General features: G+C 39.7%; 1 protein-coding gene across 41 annotated transcripts in view; it reads right to left on the reverse strand.

The window, feature by feature from the left end:
- Positions 1-255: 255 nt before the first annotated feature.
- The window catches only part of cast (calpastatin), a 32,516-nt gene continuing 14,590 nt past the window's right edge, over positions 256-18,181 (reverse strand). For 4 of the 41 annotated variants that reach the window (XM_067504018.1, XM_067504020.1, XM_067504016.1 and 1 more), the window contains exons 2-35: positions 14,945-15,013; positions 13,183-13,326; positions 12,818-12,928; positions 12,024-12,155; positions 11,318-11,452; positions 10,849-10,893; positions 10,670-10,765; positions 10,466-10,546; positions 10,032-10,070; positions 9,180-9,266; positions 8,961-9,026; positions 8,780-8,884; positions 8,502-8,627; positions 8,246-8,350; positions 8,017-8,133; positions 7,802-7,900; positions 7,609-7,719; positions 6,528-6,632; positions 6,282-6,395; positions 6,074-6,163; positions 4,793-4,870; positions 4,536-4,619; positions 4,193-4,297; positions 3,841-3,951; positions 3,565-3,639; positions 3,374-3,481; positions 3,156-3,260; positions 2,970-3,062; positions 2,748-2,792; positions 2,519-2,653; positions 2,117-2,197; positions 1,824-1,853; positions 1,442-1,550; positions 256-1,345 (exon numbers count right to left, since the gene is read on the reverse strand). In XM_067504018.1, the coding sequence (XP_067360119.1) occupies positions 1,452-1,550; positions 1,824-1,853; positions 2,117-2,197; positions 2,519-2,653; positions 2,748-2,792; positions 2,970-3,062; positions 3,156-3,260; positions 3,374-3,481; positions 3,565-3,639; positions 3,841-3,951; positions 4,193-4,297; positions 4,536-4,619; positions 4,793-4,870; positions 6,074-6,163; positions 6,282-6,395; positions 6,528-6,632; positions 7,609-7,719; positions 7,802-7,900; positions 8,017-8,133; positions 8,246-8,350; positions 8,502-8,627; positions 8,780-8,884; positions 8,961-9,026; positions 9,180-9,266; positions 10,032-10,070; positions 10,466-10,546; positions 10,670-10,765; positions 10,849-10,893; positions 11,318-11,452; positions 12,024-12,155; positions 12,818-12,928; positions 13,183-13,326; positions 14,945-15,013 (3,126 nt within the window). In that variant the 3' untranslated portion in view covers positions 256-1,345; positions 1,442-1,451. The remainder of the gene's footprint in view (positions 1,346-1,441; positions 1,551-1,823; positions 1,854-2,116; positions 2,198-2,518; positions 2,654-2,747; positions 2,793-2,969; positions 3,063-3,155; positions 3,261-3,373; positions 3,482-3,564; positions 3,640-3,840; positions 3,952-4,192; positions 4,298-4,535; positions 4,620-4,792; positions 4,871-6,073; positions 6,164-6,281; positions 6,396-6,527; positions 6,633-7,608; positions 7,720-7,801; positions 7,901-8,016; positions 8,134-8,245; positions 8,351-8,501; positions 8,628-8,779; positions 8,885-8,960; positions 9,027-9,179; positions 9,267-10,031; positions 10,071-10,465; positions 10,547-10,669; positions 10,766-10,848; positions 10,894-11,317; positions 11,453-12,023; positions 12,156-12,817; positions 12,929-13,182; positions 13,327-14,944; positions 15,014-18,181) is intronic. The other 37 variants (XM_067504031.1, XM_067504034.1, XM_067504030.1 and 34 more) reach the window with 23 other exon arrangements.

Raw genomic sequence — 18,181 nt, forward strand, 5'->3', positions numbered from 1 at the left:
ATATAATGCCACTCAGGCAAGAGTTCTTTCTTGGCTGCAATGACTTGTATTTTGATTTTTAATTATGTTTGTATATCTTTTTCCACACGTCAGTCATTTAGGGTCTTGACACAAAAAGTTTGAGCACAACACATTTGTTTCTTCTGAGCCCCCCCAAGTCAGGAGGAAGTGGGCTGCTAAAACTGTATGCAGGGTACAAAACCACTAAGTTAAGACTAGAAACAACAAAACAAAAAAAACTGACAGGAGACTCTGTTCCCATTCAGTTTTATACGTATATGTCCTTTGCACCTGCAACAAAAAAGTATTTACAGATTTTTTTTCTGCAGTTCTTAGATTTTTTTTTTAAAGACAGATTACGACTGTTCATGTTAAATTTTTACTTTTCATTTTTGGCACATATAGAACCTAGACACATCTACGCAGAACAGCTGCACTATTGTAATCGGTAGAATTTATTTTAATTAATATTCCCGCATTCAAAAATCACTCCTGTTTTAGAATCACACCCACACAAAACCTTAGAAATATAATAAACTTGGGAGAATATAGTTATTGTTGACTTATTAGTCAAAAGCCCTTTGTAAATTATACAGTGTAAGAGTTGTCCTATGCAGAGCGAAACCTTGCAATCTTTTTTAAAACTTTTTACAGTATACATATGGGATACAAAATTAAGCACAACACCTTACAGAAATCCTGCAAATGTTTAATAATGTAAACTGTGTGCTGTTCAAAACAGAAGCAAACTAAGCTGTACACTAGTGTCTTAATGGCATCTGACCACGTTCTGAAAACTTTGATTTTCTGTGTACATCAAGATTGCACAAACATCCCAGTACATACACCCACTCAGCCCTCATCCCACGCACACATATAAGCTGACAGAAACCACCTCTTCAACATCACAATACCACTGGGTCTACTTAACAGGTGGTGTGTGATATTAGTGTATCAAAAATAGAAACTGTCAGCTCATATGTACAATCAGGAGTCTGATGAGCAACATTCACCAAATTCAACACAACAAACTGAAGAATTTTTACAGTCTTACAATTCTTTCTACATTCTTTCAAAAACATCTCTTCTCATTCCCCTATTTGCTTTTTCTGTTCATCCATCTTCTTTCAAGAAGTCTTTTAATTTTAAAAAGACCAAAAACTAACTTTGAAACTAATCAAGAAAGCCGCTGCAAACAGGGGTATGTGTGAGTGTATGTGAGTGTGTGTTTGAGGAGCAACTATGTGGGTATGTCCAGGTTTGTCTATCATCCAGTATACTTTCTCGATGATTTAGAAAAATATAATCTTTATCCAGAGAGCAAAGGACAAATTGCATCATCAACCTGCAACAACATGTGACACACGCAGAAGTCAGTGAAAACCCATGGACATAAATTCATTGAACATCAAATTTGTCAAAAGATAAAAACAAACTTTACCTTAAGTGATCTAGCTCTTGCCTCCCTTCTTTGTGGGTGCTAGTGCAACATCTGAGCTTAGCTGAGCTGATGCCTGATTAGTGGCTTGTGGCTGTTCAGCCTGGTGCTTCTGAAAAACAAGGTTAAGGGTTTTTTTTAAATATTTAAAAAGAAAAGAAGAAGCAGTGCCGTTGCATGCAATACTTAGATTTAATATCATTTAGGGAAATAAACATCAGATGAAGCAGCAAGAGTAGAGAGCATATCATGCAGCTTTTAACGGGTTCCCCCGATAGATAGGTGGTCGTTCGATTGCGGCTAAATTTTAAGTGCACAGAATCTTTTTCATTATTGTGCATATTTAGTATTAATTAGTTCTTCATGCAGTGGGCAGTTGTCTTACTTTAGACTTTGACTTTGACTTGCTCTTGCCCTGTAACAAAGTTGACACCTTGGTTAGGCCCAAAACCCCACAAAGCTGTGCGACACGATGACCAGCGATCCGGTAAATGTTAGTAAATCACCTCTAGGGGGTGCCAGGTAACCACAAGTGTATATTACCATTGGAGGATCTAATTAAATGCCATTAGTGGGAAGATGACAGGCTCGGCTAAGATTTGGTCTTTGTCTGTTTCTCTTATATTAATATCAGCTGATGGTGCAAACTTACATCCTAATCTCCGACAGATCTTTTACCTTTGGTTTGTCTGATTTGAATTGTGTAGTGTCAGGGAGCAGGGTGTCGGCCAGGGAGTCGAGAGTAGGACCAGCCATTGGCTAGAGAAACAAAACTTATCAAATATGATCCGCTCCGTACTGAATGCTGTTCGTGAACTCAACAGACACTTTTCATAGCAGATATGTTGACTTTTAAACAAATACATAGATCAAAGTAATAAAACGGACAATGGCTAATTGCCATTAGAGTAAGTGTCATAGTAAGCCATTCCAGTGAACCTTTATTTACAAGATGAGGATGCTGAAACTGGCTCAACTAAGTGTAATTCAGCCTCAAATATCTAAAGTGGGGAAGTGCTGTATAGGTAAGTATAATTACATTTTTGCTGTGTTTTGCAGTTTAAGAATTTTTTGTCGTACCTTAATGGGACCTGAGTGGAGAGCAGAAGGTTCCACCTTTTTTGTGGCTGCAGATGCTGTGACTGTTGGAGACTTGGGACCAGCAGAGAAATCACCAGAAAGCACGTCCAAGGCTGTGTTCTCATCTATACTCTTCTACAGGCCAGAAAAATACAGAAAGTCTATCTGTGTATGTGTTTGTTGTGCCTGTGAATCATTTTATTATAATTCTATTATGTAAGGGACTTACCTCCTTGCCTGCTGCAGCCTGATTTGCCATTTCTTCTTTCATTTTCTTTAAAAATTCAAATAGACAATACTTAGGCACAGTCAATTACCAATACTGCTACATGCTTTAAAGGCGTCCCGGTAGACAATTTTATTGAGCTGAAAACAGCAAAATCTGGATTATAAATTAGATAGTAACAGAAGATATGAATAATTATAAATATTTAATGTCAGGTCAGTTTACCTTCCGATCTGCCTCACTGGTTCGATATTCTGGTGGCAGCGTGTCGTCGCTCTCTCCCATCTTAATCAACTTTTCTTCTACAACCTGCTTCTCCTGCATCAACAGAACATGAAACCGGTAAGCAACTTTCAGACTTTGATTTCGGGGCACTCTTAAATTTAAACCATCCTCTCACATGCTGGCTACCTTAACAATGTCTTTGGCAGGAACTTGGGCAGGCTGAGGGGTGGGTGCAATATCTTTCAAGGTGTCTGACAGAGCATCAAGGGCATTGTCTTCCTCTGCTGCCAGCTGAGTGCAGAAACACAGAGACAAAACGATTTAGGTGCAGGTACTGTATAGGCTTTTAGACCGTGTCAGTAGTAGTTTAAAAGAGCTTGAGATGTACTTGTGCGTAAACCCACCTGTGGGGCACTTTTTTGGGGAACACAAGCAGCAGACTGCACTGTTCGCGCAGCTGTGGGAGCAACAAAGTCTCCTGCTAAGGCATCAAGAGCCAAGTCTGCAGACGGCTGAGAGAGGGACACAAACAAGTGTTTAAAATCTGTATGGGGCTAAATTTTTTATTGATTGCTTTCACAGTTCCACCGTATACCTGTGCAGAAGCTTTAGGGGAGGTTGTGAAGTCGCCAGACAAAATGTCAAGAGCCTCATTAGTCTCCATGGTCGGCTACAGAGTAGAGAGTGGAGGGACATACAGGATGATGAGGACCTGTGATTGCTTTAAAGTTTTGTTTGTGTTTGTTTTTTTAGCTTTCAATTAGAGAGTAAAAACGCTACAGGAACATTGATCAATACATTTGTGTACATCTGTAATTTTGCTGTGAAAAAAAAGGCTGCTTGTATTCATATAGGTGAATTTGAGTCTTACTTCAGGTTTTAGAGGAGGCAGATTTTTTTCTCCTTTAAATCTGTATTCTGGTGGAATTGTGTCTTCCCGCTCTCCTACAAACACACCCTTCTCCTCCTTTACTTTGTTCTCCTATGAAAAGGAAAGTTTAAAAAAAAAAAAAAAAAAAAGAGGGCAGTGAGGAACATCAGTAACGCAAGAGTGCAAACGCACACACACACACACACACACACACACAAAAGTAAAAGCTATATGCACAAAATAAAAAAAAGATTGATGATAAGTGAGTTTTGTTTTACTGTAATGTAAATTTAATTTTCATTTCATACTTGACTTTTTAGAAGTAAAACACAAAAAACGAGCAACAACATACTGAGACGATGTCCTCAGGTCTCAGTTCGGGTGATACAGGTTTTGGTACGTCTGCAGGCAGAGTGTCGCTAAGAGCACTTAGAGCATCTAGAGACAGAGAATCACCCTGAGGAGAGAACAAGAGAGAAATCCAGTATGATCGTTTTCACAGTATCATTAGGCTCATTAAAAAAAAAAAAAAAAAAAAAAAAGTGGGAGTGAAAAAAAAAATACAAAAACACAAGTATACAATAATACAACAGGAAGGAATTTATGTCAGAAATTCATTGTCTCAAAAAAAATAAAGGAGGTAAGATAAATTTAAATTAAGCATTTCAGAAAATTTTTTTTATCTTTATTGTTACCTTCTCAATCTTGGGTTTTGCCTGTTGTGGTGGTGCATGGGTAACACCGGCCGAGTGGGGTTTCTCCAGAGGACAAGTTTTCTGCTGAAACACAATGTTAGACATATAGATTGAAGGTAGACATGGGACTTAAAAGGGCAGAAAGAAGGACACAAAAGAAACTAAATTCTTTCCATTTATTGATAATACCTAAGCAAGGACAGACCAATGGTATTGGAGAAGGACAAAATTGTTCAGAGACACAGAAGAATGGGTACCTGAACTCCTGAAGCTTTAGTTGGAGCTATAAAGTCTCCAGAAAGTACATCCAGGGCAGACAAATCTTCTACTTTGCTCTAGACAACAGAAATTGAGAAATCTTTTCAGCAATAACAAAAATTCTTAATTAAAAGTATTAAAGTAATAGTTTGGTAAAATTAAATTAGTTGCTTTCACTTAGATTAGCAGAAAGACCACAAACAGGAGAAACAAGCAAGGATTGTTCTGCCTAAAGGCCCGAGGATGTGTTCCACATGTTCAGGACATGTTCAGTATAATTAAAGTATAGATTCAAGGGAAGAAATATTTGAACCCTTTTTTAAAATTATTTTTAGGGCGAAATACTGGCAAAGAAATGGTCAAAGTTCTCGAGAGAGTCTTGGTGTAGTGCAGGGGTCACCAACATGGTGCCCGTGGGCACCAGGTCGCCCGCAAAGACCACATGAGTCGACCACGGGGCTGTTCTAAAAATAGCTCACCATAGCGCCACTTACCAATGAGCTACATCTAATTTTTTTTGTTGCTATTCTTTTTTAAAATCACATGTGATAGTTATGAGAAATCATTAACATGATCCGTGCCTTCACATAGATGAATATCGTTAATGTAAGTAATTATTAATAATAACATATAATTAAAGCTAAGTTGAACTAATTTTTTATTTCAAAAGTGTGTATTAAACTGGTGGCCCTTGGCACCTGAGAAGTAGCTCTTAGTTTCAAAAAGGTTGGCTGATAAACATGGAGCTGATTTTAACCATCTTAGGTTCTGACAGCTGCTTAATCCATAATTTTACATGATTAGTTACTAGATGATTGCAATTTGCAATGGTAATCTGCATCTGCAAAGTAACAAGTAACCAGAGCTGTAAAATGAATGTAGCACAGTAAAAAGTACAACAGTTCCCACTGAATCGTATTGGAGTTAATGTAAAAATAGCATAAGTATAAGCAGTAGTAAAAGTACCTACTGTAGTACAGTATCTAGTTATTTACCACAGCTGCTAAAGGCACATATCTCCTATAGAACCACAACTTGTTATTTTTACACCTTGGTTTTTATGCAGATTCAACCAAAAGGTGTAACAAGCCTTTGAAGTGCTGATGGAGATTATGTCAAGTGTGCTCTGCAGCCTCAGAGAGGTATCAAGAAAACAAAATGGCATATCTCGCAAAATATCTTACTTTACAAATAAATATGTACAAAACACTGAAATCAGAATACGAAGACAAACATCTGACTACACAACGGACTGATGATACAGTAGCTCCACCATTTACCTGCACAGGAGACTGGACAGCAGGAGCTGCTGAGGATGTCTCAAAGCCCCCAGACAAAAAGTCCAAAGCATCATCAGTGTCAATGCTGGGCTGCAGGAGGACGGACAGTGAAGTATTAGTTGATGATATAACGTTACTGGTGTGTTCATTTGACATTGGACTAAGGTAAAAGTTTAGGAACCCTAGGGTGAATTTGTCTCATTCTCACCTCAGGTACTAGAGGAGAGAAATCTTTGTGTTCATCTTTAAACCTGTACTCTGGGGGAAGAGTGTCTTCCCTCTCTCCTACACGCACACCCTTCTCCTTTTTGGCCTTGTCCTCCTATGAAAGCAAACAAAAGAAAAGGTGGACACAACAATGCCTGGTGAGTGTTTCTGTGAAGCACAAATGCCAATGATCAGCCCACAACAAGAGGTCTTTCTGTAACTCTGTGTCACTGAATGTGTTGTATACCGAGACAATGTCCTCAGGTCTGGGTTTGGGGGCTTCTGGTTTTGGTGTGTCTGCTGGCAGAGTGTCGCCAAGAGCACTGAGAGCATCCAGAGACATAGGGTCACCCTGAGGAGAGAACAGTGGAAGATTTGTCATACATTTATAGCTTAACTACAGTAATACATCGTTTTCCCTCATTCAATAGATGCAAACTAGTAAAACAGGACAGGGAGGGAACAAACCCCCATCTGTAAAACTCCTTTAAGTCACCAGATGTGTCTTGTCTTTTGCAGGAGCCACTTTCTCTGCTTCGCCTTTCTTATCAACAGGAGAAGCACAACACACTGCCACATACTAAGTTACCTTTTACCTCTTTCATAGGAAGTGCTGCTAATCATCAGCCATTGATAAATTGATCATTAGCAGGTCTGCAGAAGTCAATACAGAAAAAGCTGATTTTTGGCAGTTTGCTGGTCTTGGTTACCACAATTCCAAGAGCGATTTTTGCAGACACACCCTTCAAACAATGAGCAAGCTCTACAAAATAATCCTGAAAAACTCCTTGGCCATTTTGCAGGCTGTTTTAAGACGGCCCCTGACCTCTTAGTTTCCGTCTATTGTCAAGTCGACAAGGTTACCTAAATGCTTCAATAATTGACCATGAACTAAAAAAAATAAGTGCTACACAACATAACCTCAGCCTTATACTGACACGAGAAAGAAATCTGGTGATACATTGACAATCGATGCCGCAAAATTAAAAATATCAACAAGTCTAAAATTCTTGTTTGGCAGCCACCAGTTCCAGTCAATACTGTACAATAATCCGGATACTGAAGTAAAGTCTGAATCTACTGACCAAACACATCCACGGACATTTATATTTGATACACACTGGCAATGATACTACAAATGTAAAGAGTGAAAGAGGGAGCTATCCTGACTATCGTGGGTATGATGTTTGTGTGTTTTGATTTGATTAAGTTGTAACTTCTTAAGATAATAGTGTGACTTTTTTGGAAAAACAATAAATCTGCAGTGTCCCCTTAACAAAGGTGGTAGATGCTTGTAGGAAAGAAGCTGTAAGCTTGTTTTACTCTACCTTTCCAGTAGAAGTTGAACGTCCAGCCTCCACAGAAATATTATCTTTCTTTGGTGTCTTATCAGCAGAAGGGGCGGGAGCCATAGCTACACGGGGGGCTGCAGAGGCTTTCTACAAAAAGCAACAAGTAATATTAATATACAAGATACGGTATTGGAGAGACTACATAACTGCAGAAACATCCATAATGCACCTGTGCATGAGCAGCTGAGTGGGGAACAACAGGAGCTGATAATGAGGTGTCAAAGCTTCCACCCAAAATGTCCAGAGCCTCATTTTCATCCATGCTGGGCTGCAGGAGGAGGCACATAGAGGAAAATTTGACAAATGTGTTGTCAGTTGACATCTTGCAGGGATTATTTAGTAATACTTTGAAAGGCCCTTAAAGTAACTGTGATTTAGTCGCACCTCAGGTTTAGGGGGAGGCACTTTTTTGTTTTTATCTTCTTTAAATCTGTATTCTGGAGGAAGTGCATCATCCCTTTCTCCTACACGCACACCCTTCTCCTTCTTGTGTTTGTCCTCCTGTGAAGAAGAAATAAGACGTTTGTCTTGTAAAGGTCTCTTTTCCGCACTTAACCTTTAACGTCTTTGAGAAAGCATGAGAACAGGGTATTGCGGCCGATTGTCCTCTTACTGAAACAATGTCTTCAGGTCTGAGTTTGGGGGCTTCGGGTTTTGGTGTGTCTTTTGGCAGCAAGTCACCAAGAGCACTAAAGGGATCTGGAGACACAGCGTCACCCTGAGGACAAAGTAGGGGAAGAGGGTAATGTAGTTCAGTATAACAGTGGGATGTCAGTCAATGGCACATACACACACACATTATTTTTTTTTTTATATATATAAAAAATAATGTGTTTTTTTTTTTTTTTGTTCACTCTTCTAATTATCACCTTGTCAGCCTTGTGCTTGGTGTCCACTTTAGTATCTAGCCCAGCCTTCAAAGAAAAGTCGTCTTTCTCCAATTTGGCTTTTTTATCAGCAGGGGCATGACACACAGCCACAGGTGGAGCTGATTTCTACAACAGCAAAAAGTGACAACATTTTTACATTATTGGTTTCTACATGGTGACATAATGAAGTGAGACTCCAGTGAAGACTATAGCCGGTAGTTGCATTCAATTCTTCTTTCTGTCTAGGAGACAAGTAACCGACCAAGACAGACTTGTACCATGGAAGAAGCAGAGTGTCCAGCCTTCAGAGAGGAATCATACGGGACATTCTCCATCTTGGCTTTCTTGTCAGCAGGAGTCACAGCCTTAGTGGTTTCACCTTTCTAAAAAACATATTACATCCAACAATTCAAGTCTCGTCAATTTCAGTCAGATTCTGCTACACTAACATTACTTTACCTTTGCAGGGGGTGGTGCAAAGTTAACAGGGCCGGCAGATGAGGCACTGACATTGTCAACATGGTCCTACATTTTTCATATAAAAAAAAACAACATACAACATTCGAATGTTAGATAACTAAAAATGGCATATTTCCAGGGCTAATAAAATATACGACACATGTCAAACTGGGAATAATACACTAGCAGCTTAGTGCTAAATTCTACAAAGACACAGACCTCTTGCTTCTTGGGTCCGGTTGGAGCAGTGGGTGTTGAAAAATCATCTAAAAGAGAATCCATGGCCTGGTCTGTGGTCATAGGCTTCTGAGAGGTAAAAACAAAGATTGCATTAATGGGACAATGATCAGATTCTTACTAAAAACCAGTAACTATGCTTCTTAACAGCCATGCTCCCTGTCATGATCCTCCACTAGAGGGCATGTCTGACAAATAAAGAGGGGCAAAACATTTTAAACCAAACTGCATGTACCAACTGGGAAAAGTACAGACACACCCTTCAAATTCCATGAAGGCCAATAAATATATAAAATAAACTGTCTTCAAAGACATCACATAAATAGAATAATGTTGTTTTAACAAAACATATGATAAATGCCATAACTAAACTCCACACTGGAAGAAAAATATCAGAATAAAAAAAGATAATGAAAAACAGAAGAAGCTCTAAGCTACAAGACAAAATGACAAATTGGGACTAGGCTGATGCAAATGTGGGTGTGATGAAGTTGAGTAAATAGTAGCCTACATAAGGGTGGAAATCAAAGTGTGTAACACTGCACGGATGCATGTGTGATTGTCTATGTGGATTTGTACTTGAATATTTAGGTTTGGTCGGACAAGAACAAGCTCAAACAAAAAAAGGTGGGTCCTGTACAGTTTGCTAGGACAACACCCTCCAGTGCAATACAACATTCCCTACTGTAGAGGAACCAGCAGATCAAAGAGTGGAAACACTCCTTCCTGTATGTGCAATCAGCAATGAGATGAGTATAAACTTTGTCTAAACTTTTCTTTGTAGCAAAATGAGGTTGTGACTTCGTTAATCTGAGCAGTGACATTTTTACTTACAGTAACGTCCTTGGGTTTAACATCTGCAGGAACTGGAGGCTAAAAATAGAAAGAAAAAATGCTGAAATAATTAAGGGAAAATTGAATAAATGTTAAATGAGCTCTGAAACTCAGAATGTAAAGCTAGCTTGACAATTTGGGACACTGCTGCAAACACTGCAGTTGATAACAGAAACAATTACTTTAGTTTGACAGTAGCTCTGTTCATCTCAGTCTTAAGATAGTGGAGGTAAAAGGAGTTGTATTTGCAGTTCTCACTGCATTGATACATGCAGTTTTAAAATTTCCCCAATAGAAAGTACTTCTAAGGTTATAAAAAGTCAATGACAGTTTGTTAAAGATAAACACACACACACACAAAAAACAATCTGTTGAAATTGCGACAAAAAAAAGTAAATATGTGAGTTAAGCAGAGTCCAGTGAGGAGAACTGACCATGTCTGTAAGTCTGTAACCTGGAGGCAGCGTGTCCTCTCTTTCTCCACACTTTTGAGCTCTCGCAGCTGTGACTTGTTGCTGTGACACATGCAGCACACAGGGTTGCTCACATTAGAGCCATGCTTCAGCTGAGTGCAATTACGTATCTGCTCAGTTTGCATAGAAACACATGTCCACATGCACCTTGTAGCTTTGCCATACCTCTGACACCTCTGGCCCAGTGTACACAGGGACAGTGACAGGATCATCGGATGGTAGTATGCTGGCCAAGGCATCGATTGGATCCATTGCAGGTGCCTGTGCATGCAACACAACTCAGCACAATGGAGCAAGCAACATGCTTCTAAAAGCAAATCCTTACAGCTTCATTAATGTTTTACCTCTTTGGCCCCTTTAGCTGCTGTGGAGGGAACCTCTGCCTGCACCTGCAAAATGGACCCAGAATAGGTAAATATGCAACATGGCAAACATTCTCTGCATGGTAGGGTTAAGAGGTTATTGAAAACCTTAGGTTAAAAAAATACTCTCATTAAAAACAGGCAGTATATTAAAACATAATTTCCCACTGGATGTTTACTGTATCAATTAAGTGCAAATTTATGAATGTATGCCGGGAGAAATCTCATTGTTCCCCAATAAAAAGGTCTCCCCTGGAAAAAAAAAAAATAGATGAGAGGGGATCAATAATTTATGCAGGGTCTGAAGGCACATGATTGATCTATCCAGTCCAATACAGAAAAGAGATAGGAAAGTAAATCTTCAATACATCTCCACCAATACTATAGAGACAATGCAGGGGACAAACAATCAGACAGCCTCTGCCCAGCCTCTGGTTTCAGTTTGGTCTACCTTCGCTTTTGTCACTTTGGCTTCGTCGTTCTTCCACTGAAAATGTCCAGCTGCAGCTGCAGCTGCTGGTTTTGATGTTTTAGCAGCATCAACTTTGGGCACATCAGCTTTGACTGTTGCGGTGGAAGGGGTACTCTAAAATACAATGAATTGGAATGTTTTATAGGCCGAGTGCATGTCACGTAAAACTACAGGTCCACTGTACATGCACAAAGTCAGAAATACACCCAAATAAATGAAAGACAGGCGAGGCACTGAGTTGAGCAGATGTAAGCCTCCACCTACAGCTCATTATTTGATATGAGTCAGTAGGCCTCTTCTCCCCATTAGTTTTCTCATGCTGACTGAAGTTGCTGATGTATGTGCAGTGTTGCAAGTGGACAGGTGTGCATTATGAGCAAATCCTAAAACAAGTGCAGACATGCCAAGAAAAGGGCTGCAGGGGAAAAAAAGGTGCTTATACTTCTTAACTGCTTATCTCCAAGGAGAAAAGCAAAGGCAAAAACAAACTTCTGGAAAAGGAAAAGTCCAAACTCATGTTTCCAAGTGCACTTGGGGAAGACCTGTGAGAAAACCAGAGGCAGACTCCCATCACAAAGAAGATGGTGTAGAATAAAGCAATGACCAAAGGCAGTCAAAAGGTACACCTGCAGAAATTCATCAAACCATTAAGAGGATCAGAGAAGCCTGCAGCAGTCGAGTCTACCTGGGCTGCGTCTCGGGGCGACTCTTTAGGTTTGGTCACAGAGGCGGTTGCTGCAGTGTTTGCAGCTGCAGCTGTTCCAGTGGCAGCAGCAGGAGTTGTAGCTGTGGCTTTGACTTGGGAGACAGGTGCAGTCTACAAACGTGTGGCCAAACAATTACTCAACAACAGTAGGATGAAAGATTTGCAATACTTCTACAAATTTAAGTGTAGAGAGGAGACATGTAAAACATTTAGAATCTTAGTGAAAGCAGAGCAGAAAATTAATCACTGGTCAGATCTGTTACTGTGGTCCAAAAAGCACATGTCAAATGTGCTTTTTAATCAGTTCTGACCATTTATCTGTTTATGTCTAAATGTATTTAAGCCTTATGCATGTATTAGTCCATATAAAACACACTTAAATGCAATTTCAATGCAAGTCAAATTGCAGCCTTAAGAGTGAGTTCCTGAGGTAGTGTACTGATTAGAAACGCTGTATAAAGAATTCTAACCCACAAGACCAAGGCCAAACTTGTGGGAACAGTGAATTTGGTAGTGTCATTTTAAAGGACGTGCTGTTAAACAGCTGACAGTAAAGTTATGTGTGTTGGATTTTCCCCACAAGCATATAGAAAATGGTTTTAACGTATCACAAAAAAAAGCAACAACAGCATCACCCACTAAAATAAAGTCCATATATCATTCACATGAAGAAAACACCCAGCGGTTACATAAACATATTGGATGTATTGTTAAAAGTCTGATTAAAGCAAGAAAAAGCCCCATCCAGCAACCAGCTTTGATGGCATCATTACCTTTGATATCTCTTTGGGGCTGTCCCTCGCCCCTGCTGATGTCATGTCAACAACAGTAGCCGCAGCAGATGACATGTCAATGACAGTAGCAGCTGATAGTGTGGTGTTAGTCTACAAACCAAGAGGCATGTGTTTGGAAAAAAAAAAACTCATGGGAACGTTATTGAGGAAGTCGGCGTCACAAGCATGATGATGTACATATTTGCAAAATGAAAGAAGATAAAGCCAGTAAAGAAGGGATGTGAGCTGCCACATGATAAATTGTTGAATGAACGCGAAAGAAGGAAAGAGATTTATGTAACATAGCACCAAACAGCCAGAAGCCCCCTCCTCCACTTTTATTCAGGCATCCAGAGTCTTTCTACCTCTGGTTTGTTTTTAGGTGTCTCTTTTCCTACTGTCCCAACTGAAGCACTTCCTCCTCCTGTAACGCCACTTCCTGTGGCTCTGTCTGTTGCCTTGGTAACCACCCCAGGCTTCGTAGCCATAGCGGATCCTGACGATGCCTTCTGCAAAGCACCAGGTGTGTGAAAGTCATCTACCTTTTGAAACAGGTCATAAAATACATGCCCCAACTGTGTGCGATTCGGGCGTATATACTGTTTCATGACAAAACCGATAAAAGGCAATCTGCCACATGTAAAGACGCAAGAGAGTCAGTCTGCTCATTATTAGAAGTACTACTCAACCAGAGTAAACAACTGTATAACATCTCCTGTAGTGCTTCAGGAAGTGACATCATCTATATCTGTACACTGAAAATGTATAACTGAAAGCTTCTGTCACAAATTGGGTGCACTGTGTTTGAAATCAGTAAATTGTTGTCTGACAGGGACAGTCAAACAAAATTGTGCTATTAGTTGGGTTACTGGTTATTGTTGAGAAGTGTAGGATCTAGTGTTTTTAAGGGTTGGGAAACACTAGAATCAAAAGACCACTGTAAATGTGTCTCACTTTAATCTACCCAGTTTTGCTTTATCTGTCTCAAACATTATGAAAGTGTCATATGATATTGGTGAAACACCCCTTTAAAAAAGGGTGAGATAGATTACCATGTTTTACATAGGCTAAACTATATTGCAATTTGGAAAAAAACATGTCTATACTAATACACCGCATGTTCCTGTGGCTGTAATGTACACCACATTGTATGCACTATGCTGCTCTTATACACGGTCACTGAAAAGTGAGCTGCTGTGTGGAAAGACAACCAAGAGGTATGAAAAGGTCACCAAGATCAGCTGTTAACTCCAAGTTAATAAGCAATACAAGCTTAGCAGATACATAACCAAGTTTAGAATATGTACTTATTTCATATTAAGATTCATTACTATTTTTACTTATGTTATTGTACTGTGTTCTGTGTACAGCCGCTTATAGTTCTAACATCCCAGCAAAGCTTTTCTCTCCAGGGCCGACACCAAAATAGATGATGTCTAAATGCAGGAGTCAAGGCCCAAGTGAAAACACCTAATGCTGGTACTGTTTGTTTCTCCTGTCAGAAAACTGTTTTAGGGAGAAAGGAGAGAAGAAGAAAACTCAAAGACAACAAATCAAATGAGTCCCTGTGTTCTGAAGCAAAAAAAATGCTGAAGAAAAACTACTCATTACAGGACTTTCAGTATATTTACTAAAAGACAAATAGATTATTGATACAAAGGCTTTTATTTAGGCAAATAATTAGCAGTTTGTCTTGATGTTTTCATATATAAACTGCATTAGACATACAAGACTAAATGTCAGACCACTTTGTTATCTGAAATCGCACACTGGCACCTCAGCAATTAAGTTCCTTTAAATAAACCAACTAAATCATAAATTATTAAATCAATTTGATATAGTTTGAGAAAAACATAAAGGGGTTAAACTCCCTCCTACAGACTAGAAAAGTGGGTGTTAACTCTCTTGAACATGAATAGAAGGAAGAGGAAAGTTTTCTTCTCTGTGTGCCACTGCCTGACCTATGCATTCCCGGCCTACTCCAAATAATGCTGGAGCAGCAAAGGAAGTAAGAACATTACACAGTCTAGATTATGTGGTGGGGTGGTCCGGGGATCAGCCAGAAGTTAAATTAATTTCTCTAGAGAGGTTGAAAGGTTAAATGGTTTATGCATACATGTTTTATACCTCAAATTGCGCAGGCTTCGCAGTGGAGCCCTTAGCTGCCAGATTGGGTGTGGCCTGGCTTTGCTGCGACTGCAGAGAGAAAGAGACAAAGACAAACACAGAGAGAAAAGATATCATAATTATTTCAAGGTTCAGGCTGAGCAACATTTCAGTTTCACAAGAGGCAAAACTTGTGGAAAACAAGACATTCCATGCATCTCAGTTCTGGAGGTCACCACAATTTCAAACTGTATTTCACAAGATAGAAATGGAGAAGAGGGTTAACATTATAGAAACCTTACATAGAGTTCACATGTACTGCTGCTGCCCACAAACAAATGCACAACAATGCAGTCAGGGGTGTTTCATTCAAGTGTTATATTCCACATAGAGAGGTGTGACTGTTGTTTGACAGCGGAGCGCTAAGAGCGTGACTACTATTGTTGTTTATAGTTGCCACAGCAACAGACAACACATGGACAATACACAAATTATACTTCAGCTGACATCACAGGCTGTAAAATTTGCAGAGACCAAACAAGGTCAGCCATTGACTCTCGCTGCCTTTTTCCACACATGCAGATATCGGACACCAATATCTCCGCTGCACTGCACCCCCCTCAAACATTGAGTTTCCTCCTGACAAGATTTACATTTTAGTGAAGCAACACATTCTGACAGTGAACTTCAATTATCAGATAAAAAAAAATCAGTGTAATACCATATTGATTGGTAAACTGCTGGCAAAATATGCTTCAGCACTGTAATACATACATATGTAGATTAGGAGATTAAATGATAAAACACAACGGAAGCGGAGGCCATGGATTGAATGTGTACTCTGTATGTTTAGAAAACGTATCATCAGGGTCCCACACAATCCTATACAGCTGTGCTGTCTTTGTTGGTGTTTATTGCTAAATGTTGCTTAAAAAAAATCAACTGAAAACATTTAAACATTTTATATACATACTTTACAGGAATGACTTGTCTCCATATTTAGTTTGTATTTTCTGCAGCGGACTACACTTAGAAAATGTACTGTTTTAAATGAGATTTGCTCACCCCCCTCACCTGAAGAACTTTCAAATTATTTTAGCACCTCCTCAAGGACCACCTTGTCCATACAAATAAACGTTCTTTTTAAGCAAACAGAGAGCACAATTACAGAATAGAATGATTTAAAGACCTCTTACAGAAGTATGAAATTTCATTGTATCTGCTGGAATTAAAATGGCCAGAACAAGCTTTTTTTGGAGGGCAGCTGTGCTTGTACATCAGTATTATTGAGTGATGCACTGCAACTATCTCCAGGTGGACCATAGTATGCTGCAGAGCCCAGCCCTGTTCTGCCAGGTGGCGTAAATAAAGAGCCTCCACCCCACTGACACCACACTGAGATTACTGCTGTTACTTTCACATCCATCCCACTGCATTGTATCATGTTGTACCATTGTAAAGTGAAATGTGAACATTGTTCATTTGTTCATATTTATCACAGATGGGTGTGAGATTGTTTGAAAATAAAACACACAGGTTGATAATAAATGCACTGTAAGGCATGCTGTAATTTACTATACATGGTCACAGATTATAGGTTTTACACTGGGTGGTTCCTTATTATTAATTTCAAAGTACTGTAGACTCCCATGGCAAATAACTACTTCCAGCCATTATCAATATGCCATGTCTAAATGCCTATAGGCCTGTGAGCAAAGTAACCAGTCAAGCAAGACTGGCACCTGGTTTTACAATTAAACAGAGCTAGCAGGATGGGCGAGTGAATGAGGTAGAACCAGCAGATGAAAAACAGAAGGGAAGAGACAAAAGGAGAATTAGCAGCCCTTACTGTCTGCAATCCAGGATCTTTTCATTTAGAAATGACCTTGCAGCTCAGTACTGCCAGTGATTGCCTCACACTCTGCTGCTACATACAACACAAATGAGGTGACAAAGCACTCGAGTTAGAGCAAATGAATCAGTGTTTAATTTAGATTTTTTTTTAAAGTGTCCAGGCTAATTGTCTTCCTTAAACCATCAATATTTATCCCCTACCTGTCCAAAATTACAGGTTCTCACTGTTGATTTTTTCCCCATGTCAGGAAATAATATTATCAGTAAACTGATTGCTGGTAAAGTCAGCACATAGCCGTTCAAAGAGAGAAAAAAGGAGGAAGTGGCACAGAGGAGGAAGTGAGGTCACAAGCAGCCAGGGGATCCCTTTGCCACAGAGGAAGTCATGTTGCTCCTATAACTGCAAATATTGATTGTTGCCAAGTTACCACAAGAGAAACTTTAGTACCTTTTAAAAAGGTAGCAGCGTGTTACAGCAGGATTGGTTGTAACCTGCACTGTGGATCCTGTGCATTCACAACAGAATTAAATATCACACAGGAATTTAATGGAATATATTCAGCTTTTCTAATTAATGTCAAGTTTAAAAGTTCAGACCAGTTTAAAAAGTATAAATTAGTCCACCTGACCCGAGGAGTTGAATAAATTGACTACATAGACTTCATTTAACTCATTTAACTCAGAAGTTTTGAAGTAACAAAACTAAGATGACTTTCCCAGCATGCATTGAGTGTAGAAACACTCCAAATGCTTTTTTGTAGTTCGAAGAAAGCATTCATGAAGGAAATTTTCTATATGTACTGTATCTAATATATGGGGCGGCTGCAGCTCAGCTGGTAAAGGCAGTCGTCCACGGACCACAGGGTGAGTGGTTCGATCCCCGGCCCTGGCTATATGTCGAAGTGTCCCTGGGCAAGACACTGAACCCCTAACAGCACATTCCCCTCCCCAGCTGTGCAGTGCCGGTCCAAGCCCGGTAGAAATTGGGGAGGGTTGCGTCAGGAAGGGCATCCGGTGTAAAAACTGTGCCAAATCAACATGCGGACAATGATCTGCTGTGGCGACCCCGAACTCACGGGATAAGCCGAAGGGACAAAAAAAAAAAAAAAAAAAAAAAACTGAATCTAATATATATTACAAAGTTTGTTTTCTTAAAAATATGAAGGATGTTATCCATAATTAGGGGCTGCAGTTGGTAGAGTGGCCGCCAACCGACCATAGGGTTGGTCTCTAGCATCCTCATCCTCATCCCCACCCGTGCAGTGCCGGTCCCAAGGCTGGTAGAAATTAGGTATGGTTGCATCAGGAAGGACATCTGGCATAAAAACGTGCCAAATCAACATGAGGACAACTTATGCCACTGTGGCGACCCTGAACTCATGTGATAAGCCGAAAGGATAAAAA

Source organism: Channa argus, chromosome 5 (assembly GCF_033026475.1).
Source record: "Channa argus isolate prfri chromosome 5, Channa argus male v1.0, whole genome shotgun sequence".
Taxonomy (NCBI): Eukaryota; Metazoa; Chordata; class Actinopteri; order Anabantiformes; family Channidae; genus Channa; species Channa argus.